Source organism: Sorex fumeus, unplaced genomic scaffold, assembly GCF_029834395.1.
Source record: "Sorex fumeus unplaced genomic scaffold, SorFum_2.1 ptg000265l, whole genome shotgun sequence".
Classification (NCBI taxonomy): domain Eukaryota; kingdom Metazoa; phylum Chordata; class Mammalia; order Eulipotyphla; family Soricidae; genus Sorex; species Sorex fumeus.
In genome coordinates, this window is record NW_026606322.1 from 15,385,581 (window position 1) to 15,403,032 (window position 17,452).

The 17,452-nt window shown below is 34.1% G+C and overlaps 1 protein-coding gene across 1 annotated transcript in view; it reads left to right on the top strand.

Moving 5' to 3' along the window:
* MORC1 (MORC family CW-type zinc finger 1) overlaps window positions 1-17,452 on the top strand; it is a 167,933-nt gene that overhangs the window by 119,120 nt on the left and 31,361 nt on the right. The window contains exons 18-20 of the mRNA XM_056109421.1: window positions 5,564-5,629; window positions 6,873-7,109; window positions 11,614-11,718. Coding sequence (XP_055965396.1) covers window positions 5,564-5,629; window positions 6,873-7,109; window positions 11,614-11,718 — 408 coding nt within the window. The remainder of the gene's footprint in view (window positions 1-5,563; window positions 5,630-6,872; window positions 7,110-11,613; window positions 11,719-17,452) is intronic.

The following is a 17,452-nucleotide window of genomic DNA, read 5'->3' on the forward strand; positions in this document are numbered from 1 at the left end:
ATGAGATGCTGGGACTAGATGCTGGAGGATGAGAAAGTCAGGACTAGATGCTGAACACTAGATGCTGAGAACAGGATGCGTGGATAAGAAGGTTGATGACGAAATGTTGAAGATGAGGAGGAGAACAGACTTTGGAGACTTGGGGACTAGAAGGAGAACCAGATGACTGCAAATACGACAGGAAATAGAGGACTATGAGACTATGTCGAGATGAGGAAGAAGATATTGTGAAGGAGAGGACTTTAAGGTCCACAAGAAGACTAGGCTAATGGAACTCTGATGAGTGGAACTATGACCAAAACGACAACTATGACTGCGCCATAAGGGATAGAGCAGGTGACGCCAGGAAGGTGAGAGAAATAAACTGTCTGATGACCAGTCTGGGGCCCAGTTTCTGTTTCTCTGTTCCCCAGTCCTTCCTCCATTCACTGCTGTGAACCAGCCTGGGGAGGAGGCTCTCGGCCACTGAATGTCCCTCTCGGAGAGCACAGCAAGCTACTGAGAGTATCCCGCCCACACAGCAGACCCTGGCAAGCTACCTGTGGCGTATTCGAAATACCAAAAACAGTAGTAACAAGTCTCCAATGGAGACGGTACTGGTGCCCTCTCGAGCAAATTGATGAACAACTGGAGGACAGTGTTACAGTGCTACAGTATATCAGTCCATCACTTTTATCTCTTCTACCTCTTTCCCACTCCATTTGGTAAACAGCAATTCATTTTTATTTTGTTTGCTCATTTGCTTTTTTTTCTGTATTCCACAGACTGACATCATATGGTCTACCTGGTTTTATTTGCTTCTGATTTCTTTCACTTAGCATAATCTCACCAGGGTTTATCATTGTAGTTGAAAATGGCATTGTTATCACTTCTACAGCCACGTCTTATTCCATGGGTATGAGAACACATACCTTTAATATGGAACACATCTTTATTCAGTCATTCAAAAGTGAAGCACTTGGTTTCATATCTTGTCTACTGTTAATACCATGAACCTAAAACTGCATATATCTGTTTAGACTGATATTCATCGATTTGAACCGGTACTTTCATATTCTTTAGGAAATATTAGAAACAGAATTACAAACAGATGTGGTTGTTCTGTTTTTAAGGTTTTGCAAAATCTGTATACTCAATCCCATCATGCCTCTATTTATGTTTCCATCAGTAGCACCCAAGGTTTCTTTTTTCCACATCCATGCCAACATTATTCCTTTTTTTAAAAAAAAAGTTTGATTTTTCTTTTCTTTTTTCTAAATTTAATTTAGTTTGTAATACTGTTAATAATAGTTTCTCATAGACATATTTCCACCCCATCACCAGTACACCCATCTTCCTTCACCCTGGACACCAACCTCCATACCTCTCATTTATTCCTGTCCCCAAGTTTAATTGTATGGATCAGTTCTCCCATTATTCTGCTTTCTGAATCTGTCCCTTTTAGTCTGACTTAGCATAATATCTTGTCTATTAATACCATGAACTTAAGACTGCATATATCTATTTGAACTGATATTCATCTATTTGAACCAGTATTTTCATATTCTGTATCACTTAGCTTGATATCTTCTAGCTCCATTCATGTTGCTGCAAACTGCATGATTTTTTTCTTAGCACTAAGTAGCTTTTCATTGTGTATATACATAATAACTTCTTGGTTCTTTTGTCTAAAGTTGGACATTTGAGTTGTTTCCATATCTTGGCTATTGTATTAAGCACCACATTTAACCTAGGTATCCAGCACTGTTTATTTACTTTTGATTAATATACATTTTAAGTAGTGTATGGTGAAACCTTGTAGTTTTCATTTGCATTTCTTTAATGACAAGTGATGAAGAACATTTATTTCCATGTGTCTATTAGCTATATAGCTATAGCTATAGCTATGTGTATGACTTTTGATGAGATAATCTATTTTGATCCTCTGCCCAGTTTTTAATATGATTGTGTGCTTTCATTGTTGTTGTATGAGTTATTTATATATTTTGTATATTAATTAACCTTTTATCTGCATGATTTCCAAGTATCTCTTTCAATTTAATAGGCTTCCTTTTTGTTTTGAATATGGTTACTTTAACTTGCGAAGAACCTTTTTAGTTTGATGTGATCCCATGTTTATATGTGTAAGTATATATGTGTGTGTGAATATGTATATATATACACACGTTTATATCTTCAACTTACTATTGGAGAATTTCACAAAAACTCACTAAGATCAATGTTGAAGAGTTTATCACCTATGTTTTTCTAGTTTATGGTTTCAAACATATTAGTTTTTTTAATTGATTTTTTGTATATTTACCTATATACAAACATATATACTCTATGTAGACAATGAACATGAATTCCATATTTCTCTATATTGTTACATAGTTTGATTCTTTGAATGTGGTTGTTGAGTTTCATCAGCATCATTTATTGGAGACTTCCTTTTACATTGTATGTTCTTGGCTCCTTTGTCATACATTACTTGTCATTTTAGGAGTTTTAATTTTATCCCTTTGAAGGACTTTGAATTGAATAAGGATTGCATTGAATTACTGTGTATTTTTAGGTAAAATGGCTATTTAAACAATGAGATTTAACTCTTTCATCTCTCTCTGGCTTAAAACTAGATAAATTTTAAGATATGAAAAGAGATCTTTGCTGACATAAGAAAATTTTAAAAGATAAGCAGAACTGTGATAGTGTAGTTAGGGGTCCCAATATTCTTAAGGGTGGAATGTCTCTTTGATGTAAACATTGTTAAATTATTCACTGTAGTAAAAATTTCTGAGTGTGAAACTGAGAGAAAATGGTGTTCTGCGTGCCTTTGTTTGTTTGTATTTGGCCAGTCCTAATCAGGCCCAATAGCTCATAGCTTGCTGCTCGTGGTAATGCTCAGGGAACCCTGTGGTGCCAGAGATCAAACCTGGGCCTCTGCATACAAAGCATACACTCCAGCCTCTTGAGTTATTTCTTCAGTTCTGTTATACAGCTCTGTTTGAATTCTTTCTTCATCTCTTGCTGCGTTCTTCCAGTTAGAAGTGAATTCTGCCTTTATCCTATAATTACCAGAGGCGATTTCAGTGTCTGGCATTGGTTTTTGTATTGCCTTAAAATGTTTTATTTGGATGCTGTAATTGATGTTTTTTATTCAAAATGTAATTGAGACATTTTTGCTTCTTTGAATGTTTGAAGCTTTTTAGTATAAACAATGTTGAAACTAACATAAAAGAAGAAAACTTACAGAATTTATAAAATTGTGTTTTTAATTACAACACTTGTTTTCAAATATGATTCAAATCAAATCACACATTACACAATATTACCTCCTAGCAAGAAATTATTATCTTTGAGCTAATTTCAAAGGTGGTATAAATCAAGATAACTGTATAATTATAAAAATTATATACATATGTGTGTGAGTGTGTGTGTAGTATTAAGGTTTAGGTCCAATCTATCTTGCTATATCAGGATCAGAATTTATCTCAGGGTGACACAGACACTAGAAGAAATACCATACACTGGCAGTTAATATAAAGCTTCAGAAAGATGTGATAATATCTGACAGGTAGTAGAGAAATAGTCACATTAAGAATACAGAATAGACTTGTGACAGTGTTTCAACAGCAGAAGAGATGAGCAGTCCGCTCTGGGAATATCTGTTTATCGTGTCAATCATCAACACTTTATTGAGTATCTATAAAGTGTTAAACATTATGTTAGGTAGTACAGATTAAAAAAAAAGAGTCTGGGAATTTATAATCTATTGAGAAAGATACAAATGCTAACTATAAAACAGGCTGATACTATTTTAAAGGAGCTAAAAATTTTGCAGAGGCTTCTGGTATAAATATGACTATATAGGTCTAACATCTAACACTTTTTTCTAGAATTTTTCTAAGAGCAATAAAAAAAGCAGAAAACAAACAATAAAACAGCCTCAAATATCAAGTGGAAGTTAAATACATAATATTTGCTCAAAATTCTCAGAACTTTCCAATTAATGTGAAAATTCCGCCAGATAGAGGGAGGAGAAACGGAATAAAAAGTTGAAGGAAACAGAAAAACAGTAAAATGGACAGGGTGATTGCCTTATAAACAACTAGTCCAAGTTGAATTTCATGCTACTATATGGTCCCCTAAACACTGCGGGAGTGATTCCTGAACACAGAACTAGGAGGAAGCCCTGAGAAATAAAAAAATAAATGGCCCTAAGAAATATTCCGGCCCGGCAAGCTACCGAGAGTATCTCGCCCGCATGGCAGAGCCTGGCAAGCTACCTGTGACGTATTCGATATGCCAGACACAGTAACAACAAAGTCTCCAATGGAGACGTTACTGGGCCCGCTCGAGCAAATCGATGAACAAAGGGAGGACAGTGATATATATATATGTGTATATATATATATGTGTGTGTGTTTGTGTGTGTGTGTGTCTGTGTATATGTATGTATATCCCAAAGGATACCAAACATACCAAAACATGCAAAAGATACAGAAAAAACCTCAAAACCAGAAACAAGGGTATTAAAATGTGAACAAAACACTGCACGAATATAAAACATAAGTTTATTATTAGAAAAAAGAAATTCCATAACAGCAACTACCGTGATGGCGACTGTGGCATGGTATATAGTAATGGGTACACCAAAAGGGAGTGTAAGTGATCCTCAAACCAGATTCCCATCCAAAGGGAGTAAACCTGAGCCAAGCACAGGATTCCCATCACTTTTTATCTTTAATTTCACTTTTAGTCATTTTTGGGCTGGAGCAATAGCACAGCAGGTAGGGCGTTTGCCTTGCATGCGGCCAACATGGCTGACCAGAGTTCGATTCCTCCACCCCTCTCGGAGAGCCCAGCATGCTACGGAGAGTATTTCGCCTGCACAGCAAATGCTGGCAAGCTACCCGTGAAGTATTCTATGTGCCAAACACAGTAACATGTGTCACAATGGAGACGTTACTGGGCCCACTCGAGCAAATCCATGAACAACGGGAGGACAATGACAATGACAATGATTTAGTCATTTTAGCATAGCAATCATGTCAAATATTTGTTTTAAAAGAAATTATTTTTCACGATAAAAATTGTTTCCTCTTTTCTAGCTCTACATCTGAGTATACAACAGCATCTCAGTCATTAAAGACACAATTCAGGCCAAGGTATACCCTCAAATGGTCATTGAAACTAGCACCTGAATTGCTGAAGAATAGCTGAACATCGAGCTATTGCTGCAGGTTAAGATGCATTCCAGATGCTAGGACCTGCAAATGGTAACAGAGAATGGCAAGAGAGGGAAGATGGTAACCAGGCAGACAGTGTTTGATCTTGTGGCACCCAGAAACTGTTCATTGAAAGTTTTATCTATAATGCTTCAGTAAGCCATGGTATTCAGTCCTGTCCAGTCCCTGTCAATCAGAACATAGTTGCAGATTGTGAAACTTAAAGAAACCTCTTAAAAATAGTCAAGACGTTCTATCTGACTCTTCTTAAGAAATGAAGAATATTGAATTATAAAATAACAACTGAAAGTTCTTTTCACTTACATTTGTCTAATGACTTTTTTTTTCCATGAAAGCCTCAGTTTATTCCACCGAGTAGAATCACTGAGTTCCCTGCCACTTGCCAAAAGTCAGCCCCTAAGGTAAGTGAATTAGAGTTGTGCCCATTTGTGCAATGTTTACTACTTGGAGGATAATACTTAATCAAGGCCAAATGTGACCATGACTAAATCACAGCAGTTATTTATGTGTATGCACATATGTATGTGTGTGTCCATGCAACACTACATCGTCATCCACTCAATCCCTTTGTGGGTGCTAGCTTTGCTTTCTTATCTTGGCTGTTGTAAATAGTCCTACCATAAATACAGAAGAGCGTATGTCCTTTCAAATGAGGTTTTTATATTTTCTACAGGTATAAAGTGATAGGTAATTTTTTACTGTCATCATTTCCTTTACTGTTTGTTTCTTTTCCTTTTTTGTTTAGGAGCCAAATGTTTTTGTTCAGGGTTTACTTCTGGCTTTGTGCTCAGGGGTCACTCCCAGTGGTGCTTAGAGACTATATTTGGTGCCAAGGACCAAGCCTGAGTTGACTATGTACAAGACAAGTGCCTAAACTCTTGTACTATCTCTCTCTAGCCTGTGTCACAAATTTCTTATAAGAGTGATATGTGTTTATTAGGGCAAAACTCAGTAAAATATCCATTAGAAAATTTAAATTGCCAATATATATACTGGTCAAAGATAATAACTTTTTTATCAAAAATTAATGTATTTTTAGATCGATTTTTTTCAACATAGTTCAAAGGTGTCACATGAATTACTATATTTAAGAGTAGAGTTTTTAATTTCATTCTGTGAATTTGTCTAGAAATAAATCATATATTTATTTTCTAAATTATACTGGTGAAATCTTATATTTAGGTTATCTTCAAGTATGATTGAAAATTGTAAGTTTAGAGAAAATAATTTTTAAATTTTAGAGATTTTGTAGTTATATAAATCACACATACAAAACTGGAAAATATTTCATAATTTTATTTATTCACCTTTCTTAATGGGATGAGTAAACCTCAACCAGCCTTTACAATAGAAGATGGCTATAAATTTGCAGCAGGCAGACAGGGCAAGAAAATCTCAGTTGGAATGGGAGGTATCAGGAAGCATAATATGGCCTCAGTTTGTGTTCTCTTGCATATCACATCAATGTAAGATGTCTTGGATGTCTAGTTTTGCTATATTTCATTCTGTACTATATGGCATTATACATTGGCCAGTCTATTTTTAAAGCTTCTAACTTATACATTTTTATTAGTAATAAATATTATCTAAAGTTATAGGGTTATGGGAGAAGTAGTAATTATAACACGTTCTTTGTTATTTAAGGAAAATATGAAAATCAGATCTTTGGGTAAAGACTTGAAGCGTGAGTCACTTGTGTCCAACAAATTGTCCATCAGTCATAGAGGCTGGAAAAGAAGTGCCGAAGGTGCACACTCTAATACAGAATATGTCTCAGAGACCAACAGAATTAAGACATCTATGTGGAAGAAAGTGAAATTTCAACAGCCAAGACGTCCAGTGACCCGACCAGAAAATGTCAGACTATCGGAGAAAGTCCAGGTGTCATTTTTTTTCTTAATCACAAAATGTATAGTAATTCATTATAGAAGTAGCATCCATTAAAGGTTTTACTTCAATATGTATTTTCATCAGAGTTTCATGGACAATGTCCGACCTTCTTTTTCCTCGTCACCCCTGTGTTCTATGGTGAAAAAAAAAATAGATTCCTTCTATAAGCACATCATTACAGTGTGTAGAGAGCTCAGTTAACTGAAAGGCTCCCAGAGAATACCTGTATGGGAAAAGGACTATAAATCTGCATTTAAGGAGAAATACTCATGTAAGATAAACTTGTAATGTTGCAGATTTTTAATCTACTATTTATGCTTAAAATGCTTAAACAAATTCCATACAAGTTTTTATCTCTGTGGTCCAAGTTCTAAGAAAATCATGATCATGTTTTGTAATGTGTTAATTGTTGATAATACAATTGAATGCTAATACTAAATTTAACAAATATAACACACCAGAATTTTCGTATTCAAATGAATGTGTTATTTGTTGTTGTTGTTTTGTTGTTGTTGTTGTTTGGAGAACACATCTGGAGGTGCTCAGGGCTTCATCCTGGTTTTGCACTCAGGGGTCACTCCTGTCAGGAATCAAGGGCAATATCAGGTCCAGGGTGCTGGCTACTTACAAGGAAATGTGTCCACTGTAATATCTCCCTGGCCCCAAATTTGCAATTTTTTAAAAATAACTACACATAAATTTTTACAATATTGCTTTCTAATTTCTGAAAATTTGCCTTTATATTAAACTAATAATAATATTTCCTACAACTGAGTAAGCATTTTCCCTGTGATAGATTCAGTGTTAAATTATTGCATAAATTATCTTACAACTATTTAAATATTTCATAGGCCATTTTTTATTTTCTGAGTTATCTTTAGTGCTGACCAAATTTAACTTCAAGTGCCTTTGTAATGTTACCAAAAGTTAAATACTCACCCTTAAAATGTGGATAAGAGCCAGCGTGGGAAATATTCAAATGAGTTGCCTTAGGCTCTGGAAGTAATAAACTAATTTGATCAGCAAATATCCTCTGAAGCTCTGTCCTTTGTGAAAGAGTGTGTTAAACATTGTGTGAGACAAGATATTCTAAGCATGGTTCTTTCAAAAGGAATTATTCTGAATAATAGATTACAGAAATATTTCACCCATTCTTTTGTAATATTTTTGGCAATAGAGTATAGACTCTTTTAGAAAATCTTTTGTGATGAAGACTCATTACCTCCCAAAGCAGTCTTTTCTTATTCCAGTTTTGGGTAACTCATCCTTCTGATATATTTGAAATCTAGTTTCCTATAATTTTACAGTTTGGCTCTAAATCTTTCCTTGATACTATAGAAGTAAGGCTAAATCCAGCTGTAATTTTTAGAATTCCCTTATTGAATATTATTTTAAATTCTGTTAGGTTGATTATACAATCTCCTCTTTCCAGCAGGTATTATTAAACTTTCATTTGCTCAAAATACTTCATATGTTTTAATAGAAATAGTTTTATCACCTTATAGTCCTGCCTTCTTTAGCCTAATTTTACTTACTAACTGTGCAATTACAATAGTTGAGATTTGCTTGCCTATTTTATGAGCAGGTTGAATGCTCCAAAAACATATAAATGGTTCCAAAACTAAAGTGTGCTCATGTGTTAGGATGATATATTTTAGACTTTAAATATAGAGATTCACATATATTCAGAAATACATCTATTATGTGTCACTCTATATAGTATAACCTAGAAGGTATTCGTCTGTGAGCAAAACTATTTATGGTCCCTGCCCCTACTATACTTACAGTTAAGTAATCGAGGCACAATCCAGTAATTATACAGAAAAACGTGAACTCTTATTGTACACTTTTTATGAAAGAAGCACAACCTCTAATCTTCTAATAGGGAATTTGACTTTGCCTGAGAGAATAGAGAAATCTAAAAAAAAAAAAAGACAAATTTTAAGATTGAATCCAACATCAGCAATAAAAGAAAAAGAATATATCCACACAATGCAAACATCATTTGCTAAAGAGGAAACATTTAATATGAAGAAATTCAGAAGACAACTAAGCTAGGGGAAAAAGAGAGAATTGAAAGAGACGATGGCATGAAACAAATAAGGAGGGTCCACAACCACACATGCATGCAGAGTTTGATAAGGGCAGTTACATTTATCCTGAAAGCAGTGAAAAACTGCTGAAGGATTTAAAGCGAGGAACATGAGTGAGCAGATTTTTCTTTAGAAAAGCTTGCTTTGACTGAGTATGAGAAAGGTTAGTAGAAAGCAGAGTGAGTGCTGGCAAATCAGTGAGAAGGCTATTACCGGAACAATGTAAGTCTCATGAATTTGTAATAGTAGTATGCTTAGGGTGATAACTGCATAATAAAGAAATATCAATATAGTTGTCCCTTATATATTGTCTTAAGGAAGGAACACTATTCTGGATATCGTACCTATAGGGAGTGATGCAGAGGCAAATGGCAAGAAGAACTACAGAATTTCTGATTCTTGCACCAGATTGAATGACAATTTTATTTATTGAAGTAGGGAATCCAAGAAGGTGATTGGGTTTGTAGATCACCAAATTCTTAAAAAGATGCATGAATTTAACAACAAAATTTGAGAAATCAAGGAAAACGTGCCAACTAAGGAGTAATGTTATGAGAAAAGAAAGATGAGATAGAATAGCTAGGTATATTAACATTTTATGTCCAACTGAGAGGGTAGATGTACAACGGTGCTTACAAAGAAATGGCCAGTGATAGGAGGAAACACGGTTTAATTTTTTTTCATAAAATTCAAGAGGGAGAGAGGAAAGCAGTTCAGGAAGAGAAGGCAAGAGAGCTAAATTCTACTGAGACCAAAATCCTTAAAATGTTCTTTGACTTAGTAACAATGGTGTTAGTCTCCATAAATAAGATGGAGGGAGAGTTTCTGGTTGATCTGAAGGATGATACTAGATTAGATTAGAATAAGTGGCTTTGCAAGTGGACAATAAGATAATGGCAAAGGCACAAGGATGTCACCTCAGAAGACAGTGTATAGCTAAACAAATCTGTAATGGGATCAAAGACAAGGAAACTGGTCCTAATATGCACTTGAAAAATTCGGCCAGAGAGAGAGAGAGAGAAAGTAAAATAGGGAAAGTCACTTTCCTTGCATGAATCAAACCAGGGTTCAATTCCAGCAACAAATATTGTCCCTCGAACCCCTCCAGGAGTGATTCCCTGAAGACTGCCAGGTGTAGCAAAAACATATCCCCTCCCCCACAATAAAAAAGATTCAGTCAGATTTTTAACTGTAATTAAGTTAGTTTTCCATTACATAAGTATCACTTATGGTGAATTTCGAATCTCTTATTAAATAAACACAGTAGGTCAAATCACTGCTAAATAGAGATGGTGTAAGCAGTTGATTCTTATTGTTAAGCTAAGTTGGTGAAATTAGGAAGGCAGACAGGATTTGAATAAATATTTTTATGTACTTTAAAAAAAGCAGTAAAATGACCATGGAAACCTAATGATTTAGCTTATATGTGCCTTGGGTCAGCTCCCTTACTATAGAAAATTAATTTCCTATTAATATTAGTAACAGTAATCAGAATGGTATGTTAATATTAGTTAAAATTAGTAAGAAATTAATTTTGCTGTTTTTTTAAAGAGAATATTTCTCACACACTTTTTGTTTCTTAGGAGATTCTTCTTTTCTTATCTTATTTCTTAAAAATGGGACTCCTGACAAAAATATTATTGTTACTATCTTCTACTTGTTACTTTAACATCTTTGTGTTTCCCTCGTATCTTTTGTGAATTTATTTACAAAAATATTAATTATTTACTCTGTGCCAAATGATGAGGATTTATAGATATGATCAGTTCTAACCCACAAGAAGCTACAAAAAAAGCCCCAAAACCTAAAGCCACCATCTTTGGCCATTACATTCAAAGTAGATAGTTTCCTGAATTATAAATTTCTCATCCTAGTGTTTTCCTACCTTTTAGAATATAAAGATATTCTTCAATGCAAAAGTACAAAACTAAGAGTATTAATATGCATTGATTAAAAATATATAAGGAGAGAAAGCTATTATCCTTATTTTGAAATGAATGTATATCTCATTGCTCCCAGTAATAGCTGTCTCATTCAAAGAAGAATGTGCATATCCATATGAGATTATTATTTCTTCAACAAAAAGACAGTAATTCATACAGATTCTTTGAAAAATACTAAAATCACCTGGATTCATTTTGAGAAACAATAGCTTAAACTAATAATTTCATATTTAATTCATCTTGTTTTTTGATTATTACATATTGTTAACCTTCACATTCTCATCTGTCATTGTCACATATCAAAGCCATATGTATCTTGAAGGCCAGAAATAGAATTTTAACTATTGCATAGAAGTCTACAATTAGCAGAAGCCAAATGAAGGAAAGAATTAAGTGATTTAATGTCTATCATTGATTGCTACTAATCCTTGTATGTTTTTTGATAATACCATGGTGTAGGCCTCTTCGTGGGAAATGAAAAGAAAGCAGAATCAAAACCTTGTGCAGGATTGTACAACTTTGATTGAAGTTGAAGACGGCATCAGAGATCCAGATGTAATCCTGGTGAGATAAAGTTTACTGACTAAGTGACAACTTGAGATGTATTTACATTTCCAAAGATTAGAGAAATCCAAGAAGCAGTTCACATTAATGCTTCAAAGTCACTGAAATACTTAGCTGAATAGCCTAATTTAGGGGTTACAAAAAAGATTCAGAAAAATTAGTTAAGTTTCTTATCCACAGCAATGTATTTACAAGGTGAAAAGGGAATATATATGTATATGTATGTATATATATGTATGTATATACATATGTTATATTTATGTTGTATTTATGCACATTTAGAGAAATTGAAACATAGCCTATAAGCTGCATGTCAAAATTCAGAGTACATGAAGCCTTTTTAAATTTATAGTGCAAACTTTCACCAGAAAGTATCATTTCAGATTGACAAACTAACCCGCCAAGAGAAGTCTATTTTTAAAATAAAGACATATTTTCTTTCTACTTTCCTAGATTAGGTATTACTGATTCTCACTTAGTAAAGATCAAGTGCAGTTTATCTGTCTCTGACCTCAGTTCATTGTCCCTCACTGAATCAAGTGTGAAAGGTCTTGGTGTTTAGGAAGTATCTCAAAGACTGGCAATATATATGAAGAATGTTTGACATGTGAAGCCACATTAAAACAGTCTATGTTCATTATGTCAGTGTGTTCTTTGTGTTGTATTAAAAATTGATTTATATATGAGAATCTTATGTAAGGAAAAAGTTCTACTTGGTATTTTCTTTTATCAGAGTATGAATTTTATTATCCATAAGTTCTCTTTTTACCTTGATCACCTAGAAAAGTACCTAGAAAATTCTAACTATAATTTAATTTAGAAAACAATAACTGTGGTCAACTAAATGGTTTCTATTATCTGAAAAATATAAATAAAAAGATTTATAACTGGCTAGGCCTCATTGTACATGTCTTCAAGGTAAGATACTGCAAATATTACATGGAATTGTAGAATAGGTTTCAATTGCAAATGAGCCACTAAAGAACATATAATGTCTTTTGGGTTTAGTTTGTTATGTGCCCCTCAGAAGAAAATCATAATGATAAAATATTATGATAAACTAATCATTAATGCTTTTCATTTTGGAAAATTTAAAAAATAGTATAACCAACTCCTGTGTGTTCATTTGCCACGCCCAAACATTACCCACTTACAGACAAATTGTGCTTCTCTCTATCCGCTCTTTGTCTTCCTCACTTTCCTCCCAGGCATCACCCGGCTTCATGCATTAACTGTAATATTTTTAAGAAGTTCTCTGAAGGGATGTTGAAAAGGTATAGGACTGATTTGTGAATGGGAACAAGAAAAAAAAAGTCATGTTAACAATAAAGAACTGAATCCAGGACACAAAGAAAGGGAACACCAAAGTATTTTCAAAGCAAAGGGTCAATATTAAATCAGAGACCGGAAAGAAAGAAAAAACTGCAACTAGTGTTTTAATAATGCTGCCTTTATTTGCCTCTTTGAAGCAAAATGTGATATATCTGTACCTGGGAACAGTCCTACTCACCACCTGCTTTGCAGAATCTTCAAAGTCTTTGGAGGTTTTCATGTTGCCTTTCCTTGTCACCTCTAAGATTCATATAAGCTTTTAGCTAGTCATTTTTCATAAATTAGGAATGACATTTATATTAAAATGGCTATTGTCCTTTTATGTAATATTCCTCAGGTTCTTATGTTACTTGTATATATGTGTGTGGTCTGAGATATTTATGTACCTGTGATCTTAGCAGGATGTCTGTTTTCAAATTTGTGCTTTCTAATTAATTTGAGAAAATGTGCATTATATAGAGATGCACATCAAGTTCTTTTTTTACTACAGTTGCAGTAATTCAAGTAGGAAGGAATTGCTTCTGAATACTTGCCTATCTCTATTTTCTTAAATTTTAAAAATAATATTTTAAAAAAGGTTTTTATCCTCTGGACTCCTTTGCAATTATTTTCTGATTGTGGTGCTTATGTTTGTGTGTGTGTTTGTTTGTGTGTATGTGCATGCGTACACTCACACACTCTCTAATTCAAACCCTATGCTATTCATATTTAAAGAGTAAAGATACTCATAACTAACAGTGGTATAATAAGCTATCGCTTAAAGGAGAGCAGTTAGCTAGCACAGTTGACATACTATACCCTTCCCTATAATAAGCTGGGTTTTTATTCATTTGGTGGATTTTTCTGGGACCCTGACTGGGCCTTTCTTTCGGATGTAATAGGCTCAGAAATAAGGTACTTAGCACACTTAGGAAGTCTGTAGGGATGATTTCATGATAGATTCCTTAGATTGTTACATGATATCATAATGGCTGTTGCATCATTTCAAGATAAATAGAGCCTCAGTTCAGTTGGAGAACACATCTAACTTATGTTGTGCTTTATGCCAATTTCATGGTCTGGTTCATTACAGCCAACAATTGTTGGTGAGCTGTGTACAGAAAACTTTAAAGGCTTCCTCAAAAACAGCCTGCTGTATGTTTACTTCCCCGGAAGGGACAATGTTACCAATGTAACTATATCACTAAAAGGCACTGACCCAAATCCTTATTTATACCTTTATTCCTTTAAATTTTATTTTAGTCACCATGATTCACAATACTGTTCATGATAGAGTTTTATGCGTACAGTGTTCCAACACTGCACAGGCCACCAAAATATACACCTCTCTCCACGTTTATTTCAAGGTCTGTCTCTTAACACCACCCTGCCCTGTCTCCCTTCTATGGTAAGCTCAGTTCTGTAGAGAAGTTTCAGGTTATATTGCCTTTGGCCATTTGTTATTCCCTCATTATTCTTTTTTATATCCCACGTATAGGAGAGCTCTACTACTCTCCTTTGGGCTTACTTCACTCAAGCACGAAACTCTCTAGTTCCATTCACATAGCAGTAGATTGCATTATTTCATATTTTCTTATAGCTGACAAGTGGTCACTGTGTAAAAATTCATAGTTTCTTATGCAATCATCTGTTCTTGGAAACTGGGGATGTTTGTAGATTTTGTCTGTTGTAAAGAATGCTGCAGTGAACATAGAAGCACTGTGTCCATTTTGGATAGTGTTTGGGCCTTGGGATAGATGCCTAGAAATAGAATTTTTAGATCACGTGGAAGCTCACATTTAGATTTTTGAGACATGTTCATATGGTTTACTAAAAAAAAAGGTTGGATCGGTCAACATTCCAGCTTCAATCAGCAGTGGATGAATATTCCTTTTTGCCCCACATCCCTACCAGTATTAGTTGTTTTTGTTCTTTTGGATATCTCACTGGCATGAGGTGATATCTCAGTTTTTGTTGTTTCAATTTGCTTTTCCCTGGTGATTATGATGGAGAGCATTATTTTTCATATCTCTGTTAGTCATCTGAGTGTCTTCACAGAGAAAGTTTCTATTTCTTCTCCCTGATTTTTATAGGGTTGGTTATTTCTTTATAAGTCTTACAAGTGCTTTATAGATCTTGTATATTCTTTGTCAGATGAATGGTATGGCTAGCATCCTTACCCTGTCCTACCTATATTTCTGAGTATATTTTTAATGTTGTCCGGAAAATGACTCTGTTATCATCAATACATTCTTTTCTTTTGCTATAATATTTTCAATTTTTTTTGAAAGGATGTTTTTTGTATCAGACACTACATCTTCTTCTTTTGAGCTTTGGGCATGCCTCAATCTGGTACTTGTGTTGGTAGTTATATAAATTTTTGCATGGTAATACTCATCTTGATATCTTCTCAGATTTATATTGTGTATGACCATCATTGGTTAATTTTCAGCCGTATTCTTCTGAGTCACTCATCTGCTTTGGCTCCATGTTGCAATAGTTTGGTCTTCTAACTACTTCCTCGTGATTCATTATCGAATGCTTTTCTTTTTCTGCTTCCCCAAAGTCTGGATGAAACTGTTTTGGAGAAAAGGGAGTTTGGGAAGACACCTTAAGTGTTTGGGGGCCACTCTCAGCTCTGGGCTAATGTCACTTCCAATAGTGCTCAAAAGACCACATGGAGGTAAGGATTCGACCAGCGACCAGAGTCAGCTGCATGCAAGGCAAACTTTTTAACATCTATTCTCTCTCTGATCCTTGAAATGGTTACTTAAAAATAAAATTCATTTGTTATTTTCTTTTTCCCAGGAGATAATCCTTATTTTCTAAGTAGTTTTGAATGTTAGGTTTTGTTCTATGTTGGGTATTACTTCTCACATGCTCCCAATTCATTCATGTGCTTTTGATATTTGTTTTTCGTACCTCCAGCTGCTTCTGATTATATACTATGTTAGTATCATATTCATGGTTTTTATTCCCCTTTTTGATATTAGAATATAGTTGGCCTTTTATTCAGCACCTGCCTTTCATTTTTGAAGCCCATGAAATAATGTTGCCAATGTTCTTGATAAGACCTCGTATGTTTTTGTATGTTTTTTGCAGCTGTGGAAATCCTCAAACAGGCTTTCAGTTTGAACTCCAAGAATTTTTTTCTAGAGATTAAAACTGCCATGAAAATAATGAGAAGTTGGGGGTTTTGTTTTGTTTGCTTAAAAAAAAATCTTAATCCTCTTAAAAATACCCTATATAACATCTTAGTGAAATCTTTGTAGATGTTGTTAGGGTTATTGGCATATACTGTGGCAAACTTTTTCCATTATTTTTCAAGACCCTATTATTATTATTTTTATTATTATTATATAATATAGTTCCTACCCCCATTTCAGAGTAATAAGAAATCACTTTATTGTTCTATGACTAAATAAAACTATTTTTCTGTGTTTGCATGTGCACACATGCACATGTGTGAGCATGTGTGTTTAGTGGAGTTATCTCTTATTTCTATGGGAATTCATGAAATTCATATACTGTTGTGATCCTTGTAATGATTTGTAATCCTTAGTGCTAGTGCTCTGTTTTAATTTCAATATTAAGCAACAATGAAAGTGAAATGACTCAGTAACCCAAAAGCAGACAATGAGAAAGAGCAAATAATCTGCAAAACAGTCCACAGATCAACTATATTCATCCTAGTAATATGCATTTTTTTCTGTTTAACAACATTTTTTTAAGGAGAAAATTGCATTGGTGTTTCAATAATATGATTTCACATTATTGATCATTCCTCAGTTTTCATGGCCAGTGATGTCTCTATTGCGGCCAACGATTACCAGAAATTTCATGGGTATAACCAATCCTTTTATAAGCTGCAATTCAGAGTTGCTCCAAGGACTTTGAAGGAAAAATTGTGTTACTCTTCAAAGCCTCATTCATCAATTCACTAAAAGATTTATAGACATAAGCAGAGTGATACAGCCCCTCACCTAAAGGAAAGTTTCATAAGGGCAATTTAAATGAATCTGAATAATAAAGTATCATATTGTAGTATCAACTATCAGTTAGGACAGATTTATTTTACAATATATTAGTGATTTTGAAGGATACAAAAATTATACTACATATAGCCCTAATTCAAATTCAGAACTATATGCCTCGTGTCTTTTGTATCAACTTTTGGTCTTTTTTTCCCTTATGTATAAAATGGTAATAACACTACCTGTCTAACACTCAAGGACATTGTTAGCATCAGTGGAATTATTTGTAACAGAAAAAATATTATTCTTTCTGTTATAAAATTATATTTTTAATCACTCTCTGTAATCATAAAGAATCCAAATTCAGGCTTTATGGGGTAGATTAGGAGAATGGAGTATTGATTGAAAATTGAGAGAATAAAATTGCTTTGTAAAGAGGAAGGTATAGA